Genomic DNA, 8,883 nt, shown 5'->3' on the forward strand with positions numbered 1-8,883 from the left:
GACAACCTTTAGCAGCGCTTTTGAGTAAAAAGCGCTCTTAAAGGTTGTCTATATACCACCTATGGCAGCGCTTTTTACTAAAAAGCGCTCTCTATTGACAACCTATAGCAGCGCTTTTTAGTAAAAAGCGCTCTCTATTGACAACCTATAGCAGCGCTTTTTACTAAAAAGCGCTCTCTATTGACAACCTTTAGCAGCGCTTTTTAGTAAAAAGCGCTCTCTATTGACAACCTTTAGCAGCGCTTTTTACTAAAAAGCGCTGTCTTTTCCTCTAGTAAAATAACAAAACGCTGCCTTCAGTTTAAGCCTACCATTTCAACCTGTAATATTTTTTGGGAATAATCCCATAAACCTGTAAATCAAGCCTCTCTAATTCAAGCATTTGGAGTCATAATTCAAGCATTTGTAATTTTTTAAACCAACACAAGCAAACCAACACAAGAATGAACACATTTGGAGTCATAATTCAAGCAAACCAACACAAGGATAGATAGGCACTGAACACATTTGGAGTCATAATTCAAGCATTTGTAATTTTTTAAAGCAAACCAACACAAGAATGAACACATTAATCTATCCATGAAATTAAAGATATCACTAAAATTATAAAGAACTATACACAAGTCAAAACTAATATGTTATACGGCCTATTTGGAGTCATAACTAATCTGTTAAAAATATAAAGAACTATACACTTGCCAACCAGAAACCATTCTTCATCAAAGTATTCATGTTATTTTGAAACCATTATATACTAATTAATCTTTTCTCAATAAAATATTGACACAATTCCTCCTTGATTTGTTCCAACTGCAGTCTCGTGTAATGAGCACACTTGTATTCATCAAAGTACTACATAACAAAACATAATATGCATGATTTAGTTAAAAGTAATAAATAATATGAAATATTCGATAAATATTAAAACAAATCCTAAGTTATAAATCCATACCGTGATTGGAATCTCTATTTGATTCATATTAATGATTTCCCTCATAAACCTCATTACAAAGTATCCGCAATCGATACCGTTGCGCTGTAGAGGACACTACATAGAAAAATAAATAAGAATGTATAGTTATCTTTTCTTATCAAGTAGCATCACTATTATAAGCAAAATTGTGAAAATTAAAGTACCTGCACTTTTATCCACGTAATGTTGCTGGATTTAGTACGTGGTACTCGAGCTTGTCTTTGAGATCGGAACACTTTTATTGATCTAACAAAATAAAAACATATATTTAGAACAATCTCACATAAATATACACGAATATTTAGAACAGTCTCACTTACGTATCAACTAATTGCTTCATATCCGGATAATTTGTCCATTCACCATCTATCGAATTCAGAAAATATACCACTTCTTTTAAAGGATCAATAGCAAGCAACAACCAGTGACACCTATAAATTAAAACAAAAGTTTATATGGAAATTTTTTACGTAAAAGAAACAATTAAAGATTAGAATAAACTTAGAATTAAAATCTAACCCTGAATTATACGGCCAAAGATACAAGTTGTTTGTACTGCTGGCCATGAATCTCTTGACTAAGTACTCTCTTGTCAATGCTGGCCATGAAACCATTGAGCATTGACAAATTAACTTAATTTGTTTAAATTACAAAATAATATCAAAAAATAAATACTATAAAATATTGTCATCAAGCAAGATAATATTGTTGCTATTATCTAAAATAAAAGTATAATGCATTTCAAAAACTGAGATCCTGATGTTTTTCCCGCAAAATTCAAAGCAGAATTTCGAAGAAAAAAAAAAGCATCAAACCTGAGCATAAAACATAATATTACACTCACTAAAACATAATTAAAGTTTCATTTGATTCTTGAGCTTTAAGCTTTGTCTTGGCTTGTAAAGAGTGCAATATGCAGAAAATCCAGGAAGAATTCCCTCCATCTGCATGCAATACATCAATCCTGCAAATAACCCATGATCCAATTAGATAAAATGGTTAACCATGCATGTATATAATTAAACAGCAACAGCTAATGGAATGGAACACTCATCAAATTCAAAGAAAATGAGGATATCAGCAATAACAAACAAGAGATTGAAAGTTTGGCGATACATTTCGAAATTCTAAACATAACAGAAGAATGAAAAAAAGTTGAAAGGTGTGATAAACAAGCCGTTTATGAAAGAGGGTAAAAGGAGAAAAAAATCAGACAAGACAACTTTATATTTGAATTGATTACAACTATTCAACAAAAGGGTTACATTTCTTTTTCTTTTTAGGTATAGCATGCATGTATTCAAATTCTTTTACTTCCTAATCTTCATTCTCCCTTGTTATGATTATCAATGACTATGCCTCGTGCATTATCTTTCCCTTAAGAAATGACTAGAACAGAGAGGGACCCAAGACTAATAATGGTTTGACAGCAATTTTGTTAAAATCATTAAAAAAAACATTAGGTCAAACCTGAACAAATTGTAATAATAACATAGGAAGAAAATCAGACGTTTTAAACTCCTAAAATAAGTTCTACAGTTGTAACAGATCCATATGTTTTCTGCCACTGCAAGAAAACTTCACAATTATATTTTTTTTGTAAACATAAAATACTGAAAAAAAGTTTAAGTATTGAAAATACTGAAAAACTTCAGGATGGTTTTCTATTTTCTATATTGAAATTTTCAAAAGCCAAATTCAATCTTGAATTTAAAAAATTTAAGTTGTGAAATTTTTAAAAACCAAAATCAGTGTTGAAAATAAATATTTATAATAAATATATCTTAATCAAAACAATTGATATCATTAAGTTGGCAAAGTAATTAAATATTAAAAATATATAATACATTTATTTAGTAGTTTGAAAATTGTAAGAGTCGGCAGACACATATCACAGTGGGGATCATTAGTGGTTGGTGGGCGGTGGTGATTAGTGGTGGTTGAAATGGACGGAATGGTCATTGGGTTGGGCAATGGTCAAAGTGGTGGTCAGATTTGGTAATCAGAGGTGGATGAAATGGTGATTAATTGCGGTTAGAATGATGGTCGAGGGAAATTAGAGTGGTGGTTGACGGTGATCAGAGTGATCATTAATGATAGTTTGTGGAGGTTTGATTGGAGATAATAGGTAGATAAAATGGTAATCAAAGGTGGTCATAGAGATGGTTGGCGGTGATAGTTGACTTGGTAACTAGTGGTGGTCAAAATGATGGTTCGAGTAGAGGTCGTAGACCATTGGCGGTGATATCTTCGCGTTAAAAACAAAAAAAAACAGAAATTATAAAACTTATTTTTAGTTGAAAAAATGTTTCGAATTATAAAACTTATTTTTAGACGGACGGGTTTGGATTTTGAAATTAACTTTTAAACCAAAAACCAAGTCACAACCATCATGAACAGAGGATTAAGATCCTCTAAATTGATGAACTGACTATAGTATAGGGAGAGGAGCTATAGTCACTGTTTAAAAAATCAAGTGGTGAAACTTCAATAACTTCATAGTAGTTTTTTATACATGTGCATGCTTAGGGAAATGATGCCAAACTTAAATGTATGCAAAGATTACATAACAATAATAATAACCCAAAAATTGGTGGGCAGACCAATGCAGAGTAGTATAAGTGGCAAAAAAATTGATGCAACGAGAATGAAATAAAATACAAATTAATCACGAAAACATTTAGATGGGTGCAGGAAGACTTACAAAAGTGTCATCCTGAATGCTTAGTCCTCCATGGGAACTTCTCCATCTTGCCCTTTATCATCAACATTGATGTCGTCATCATCACTCTTCAATTTACCACAGACATTACATTCCATGACATTAGATAATGTATCACCCTTAGGTGGTAGAGGAGCTAAAGTTCCCCATCAATTTGCTCTATCACACATGTATTTTAAAAAGAAATAAGCATGTGGGAAATCGTTATTATCAGTATCTGATGGTTCCATATTTTCATATTGCTCACCCTCCTCATCATCATCCATAACCATAACCTCTTGTTTATCCTCCTCTGCATTTTCTTCAACACTCTCATTATCTGACCAATTCGATTCGACATTACATCGATCACAATTACACACAAAACCATAGTCTTCCAACAATCTTTTCTGCCTACTAGAATAGTTTTCATTAACAGGGAAATAACTCAAACAAATCTCTCTACCTTGTGGAACATCATGAATCATCCTAATAACAAAATCTGTATTATTAAGACCATCGGCATGATAAGGTGGATTCGCATCAACATAATCAAATCTACAAGCATTGGGAAGACAATCATGGTTGAAAAAGGATGCATAAGGGTAAATACCATAAGCTCTAACAGACCTATGTTCATCATTTTCAGAGAAAGGATGCATTATACCAAAAGCATTGAGCTTATCCTTAGCAAGAAGTGAAGAAGTGAGTTGCAAAGAAAACAATTCATTATGCGGATGCGAAAACAGGGATGAAATAATGGGATGTAGAAACTGAGCTGCACCATCATTATCAAAAGAACCCTGAAGAGACAACAAAATCTGAAAATTGGAAGGGTGGTTAACAGCAAGATTGTAAGCAGCAACAAGAAAACGAGCTTGGAGTTGACATTCGACTGCTTGTTGAAGGAGAAGTGAATTGGATTGTAATTTAGATAATGATTGACAAACAAAGGTAGAATGGGAGGAGTTCAGAGCTTTTGAGAGACAAGTCGAATCGCAAAAGCGATATCGGTGACAAGAAGGGCATGAAGCAAGTGAAGATGATGAACAATATTTGAAGCAATGGTCACAAAAAGAGGAAGAGTGTTGAGAGAAGAGGGAAGTAGGGTAGAGAAGGATTGGAGAATCTGTGAGGATGATTTGGCCAGCTTTGAGAGGCTGAGATGCAACTATTCCTCTTCCTCTTCCTTGAATTTCTTCTACCTTCAAAACGGAACTTGGAACTGCCATTTTTTTCAATAGCTGATTCTCAAAATCAAATGCAATTTTATCAATTTCTACTTAATCAATCTGAATACTGGTAATGGATGAAAATGATGATTGAATAAATTAGGGTTTCAGATTGAATACACACAATACAGTCTATCAACTACGACATTTTCTCTGTTCTACGACATTTTCTCTGTTCTGAAAGGAGAAGGAAAATTCACAACAGAAAAAAAAGATGGAAAACCTGGACGGCGTTGTCACTGTTTCTGGTGAACGATGAGAAACTTTGGCGGCGAGCTCCGGCAAGTTGGTTGATAACAGTGCGGCTCCGATTTGTTTCTGATACAAGACAACAACGGTAAAGCGTGCTGAGTTTTTTTTGTGTTCTAGGGTTTTACATTTCTGTTGACAAGTGTTTTAGTTTAGGGTTTAACATAAATTGAAATAAAAATATTTTTTTAAGAAATTACTTATATGCACTATAAGAGCGCTTTTACCTTAAAAGCGCTTTCATAAGTGTGAAACTCATAGATGTGAGACTGAGACCTATAAGAGCGCTTTTACCTTAAAAGCGCTTTCATAAGTGGAGACCTATAAGAGCGCTTTTACCTTAAAAGTGCTTTCTTTACATAGGCGAATTTTTTTTCAAGCTATTACAACGCTTTTTTTAAAAAGCGCTTTCTTTTTGGTGCTGCCAAAAGCACTTTTTGGCGTAGTGTCTCTCTCTGTCTCTCTGTCACTCGGTCTTCAAGTAGCTCAATAAGCGCATCTTTGTCCTTAGACTCCAACTGCAACTCTTCATGATTCTTGCTTAAAGTAGGGAAGCGCTCTTCCCACATATCCTTCTCTTGCTTCATCTTGACGAATGCGTCTTCCAATTCCTCTATATCTTGGTTAGGGAGAGTTAATGGCTCAACCACAACCATAAACATATGTCTTTCACAAGGATAGGGCATCTTCAACTCCAAAGCTCTCTTCTTCACCCAAAGAGTGTAAGCTTCCAAAGATACACAATTGCACAGACCAAGCTTGGATCTTCCCTTCTTGTGCACATTATGCCAAGCATGCACAATCTTCCGCTTCAAATGTTGGGGATCTTTACCCTCTTGATAGAAAAGGCCTTCTAACAAAGTGTTATTAGGTTTGTCTCTCAAGGGGAACCCAAGTTGACGACGAGCCAAAGCAGGGTTGTAGTTAATTCCTCCTTGTGTACCAATGAGGCACATTAGAGAATTCACCACAACTATCAATAATATCCAAACTTCCCAAAGAAGGATCATACCAAACTATATCATCATTAGTGAGAGACATAAGTCTCTGAGACCACCGTAGACATTGTTTGTTCTCCACAAAAGCAGGTGTCTGAGGCAAGTGCAAAATAAACCACTTGTACAGAAGAGGAATGCAACAGACGATAGTTCCACCACCCTTAGAATTCCTTACATGCAAAGAGAAATACATATCACCCACCAAAGTAGGCACAGGATTCCCAATCAAGAAAAGTCTAATGGCGTTAACATCAACAAAACCGTCAATGTAAGGGAACAAAGCTAATCCATAAATGAGCAACACAAAGATAGCTTCAAAAGCGTCCACGCTACCGGCTTGACCAAAAGCAGTAGCTTCCTTGATGAGGAAATCAGATGGAAACCCAAACAATCCTCCTTTCTTCACCCAATGAGCCTCTATCTCAGACTTCTTCAAGTGAAAAGCTTCAGCAATAAGATGAGATTTAGGAATCTCCTCCAATCCACTAAAAGGCACTTTACTAGAAATGGGTATCCCTAAGAGATGAGAATACTCCTCCAATGTAGGCACAAGCTGATAATCTAGGAAAGTGAAGCAACGATAGAAAGATGCTAGCTTCCTTAACTCTTTCAAATCGGGACATCTGAAACTGTACTTCTTAGTGTTCCTTCGTCCATAATCCATGGTCTGAAAATATTTGCAAATAATACCTCAGTTCCTTGAAATATTCGTGTGATGAATATTATGATGCGCATGAATGCATGAATGGAACAATCATAAATAAGGGATCACACACACGACAAACAAACAAAGGTCAAGGGATGAATCAAGTCATTGTCAAGATCAATCATCCATTTTGGTGGATTATGGTTTACACCTTATCAACACCCAAGTTCCATCGAAATTGACAAGACTTGATTGGATCAACCAAGAATCAAGGGTTTGTTGTAAGTCACGAGCATGAAGTCTGGGTAAGAACCATCCCAAAGGAGTGAACTAAGGATAAAAACCTATAAATCATGTTCTAAAAAGTTCCCAGAGTCTTAATTCCATCTATCGGATATTACAGGTTAAGATGACTGACTCATCAACCCATAATATTCTCAAGAGAAACTCGTCTGAGTGTAGTATCACGTAACAACTGTTATCAAGTCTACACTTAAACAGTCTCCTCTCTATGTCCTAAATAGGCCAAGAGGGGTTAAATGTTCTACGGTCCTCAACTTCTCGGACCCAAATTAGAGATAGTAATGCCTAACCATAAATACTTGTGTGACATTTCCAAATCCAAAAGAGTCTCCACTGAGCAGATGGATCTCACAACTTGTTAAGGACTACTCCACACAAGTCGAACATGACTATACCATCCTCCTATCTTAATTTCACTCAAGTTCGGGTTAGAACTTATCTCACCACTCAGAGATCACCAAGCACAGCAAGCAGATTATATCACACATACATATATACAAACATCACATATATACAAATATATACACACAAAAAGTAGGTTAAACCCACTGGAGACTACTCCCCAGCAGAGTCGCCACTTAATTTCTGTAGCGATAAATTCATGATCATCAAGCTATGGATAAGCTAGACATCAAATAACAAGAGTCGCCACCGCGCTTTTATTGTTTTCAAGGGAAAAGGGAAAAAGTACGAACAAAATCCCAAAGTAAGAAGTTTTCAAATCAAAACTAATAAAATGTCAGAGATTACAAGTAAGGGGGTTGGTTACACAGAGGGAAGGTGTTAGCACTCAAAGTGTCCTAGGTACTCCTATGGAGCCCTTTTTATGTGCATATGTATTTGGTATAAAATGATGTTTTACAAACAAATAGAATGGGGGGATGAGAAAAGAATTCATTAATTATAATTTTGTGTTTGACAAGACCTTCGGACTTATGCCTACGTACCAACGTAAAAATGAGGGATCAAAACCTCGTAGTTCGTGATACAAATTTCAAAGTAGATGCATTGCTTTTTAACAAAAATTAAGTTTGAAAGGCACAAAGGCCCAAAAATGGTTTGAATGAGTTAGTTCTTTTTTGGCTTTTTGAAAGTTTAGGTCAAGTATAGTTAATTCTATTTACAAGTTTGATTAAGAAAAGAGGTTTGAAAAATGCAATGGCATAAGGCCAAAGTTTCTAGTTTGCAAAGTGGTCAAAGTTTAGGACAAAACTAGTTCAAACAAAGAAATTTTTAAAAATGAGGGAGAGATTTTGAAATTGAAGAAATGGGGAGGAGATGAAGAGACTAATCCTATGCACAAAATTAAAAGTTAAGGGTTGAAAAGATCTGACCAATGGATAGCAATCCAATAGACAAGAATGTCAACAGAAACCCAAATTCCCTTGGACATTTAGAATCAAGCAACACACAAATGCACAATTATATCAATCTTGAAGAGCAAGTCATCAAATAAAGATAGCCACATCCAAGATTGTCCACTTCATGATCTTCTTCAAGATAGCCCATGTAACAGATGAATTCACAAGTCACAGGTTCAAAATAACAGCTTCACAATGATCATGTTGCAGATGAACTCAAATGAATCTTCAATGATGTATCAGATGAAGTTTCACATTGCAAGCACTTGGTTTCATAGAAAGTTGGCATTGGCCAAGTCCTTTAGCATAGGAGTGTTGCTTAAATTCTAAGTCCATTTGTCCAAGATCAAGTCAACAGTCCACAAAAGTTTTTTAGGATTTTTGTTGTTATTATGTACATTAATGGTCAAAGACCACACA

At 35.1% G+C, this 8,883-nt stretch overlaps 1 protein-coding gene across 1 annotated transcript; it reads right to left on the minus strand.

Annotated features, from left to right (window-relative positions):
- Positions 1-1,657: 1,657 nt before the first annotated feature.
- On the minus strand, positions 1,658-5,122 carry LOC127097585 (histone-lysine N-methyltransferase ASHR2). Its single transcript, XM_051036088.1, has 2 exons — positions 3,678-5,122; positions 1,658-1,937 (listed from the first exon to the last, which is right to left on the minus strand). The coding sequence occupies exon 1, from the start codon at positions 4,904-4,906 to the stop codon at positions 3,845-3,847; it is 1,062 nt and encodes a 353-aa protein (XP_050892045.1). The 5' UTR covers positions 4,907-5,122; the 3' UTR covers positions 1,658-1,937; positions 3,678-3,844.
- Positions 5,123-8,883: the final 3,761 nt, after the last annotated feature.

The sequence above is a fragment of the Lathyrus oleraceus genome, chromosome 6 (genome assembly GCF_024323335.1).
Source record: "Lathyrus oleraceus cultivar Zhongwan6 chromosome 6, CAAS_Psat_ZW6_1.0, whole genome shotgun sequence".
In the NCBI taxonomy this organism is placed as follows: domain Eukaryota; kingdom Viridiplantae; phylum Streptophyta; class Magnoliopsida; order Fabales; family Fabaceae; genus Lathyrus; species Lathyrus oleraceus.

Bases quoted from the DNA above. Each gene is read 5' to 3' on its own strand.
- LOC127097585 (XM_051036088.1), bottom strand. From the start codon at position 4,906: ATGGCAGTTCCAAGTTCCGTTTTGAAGGTAGAAGAAATTCAAGGAAGA.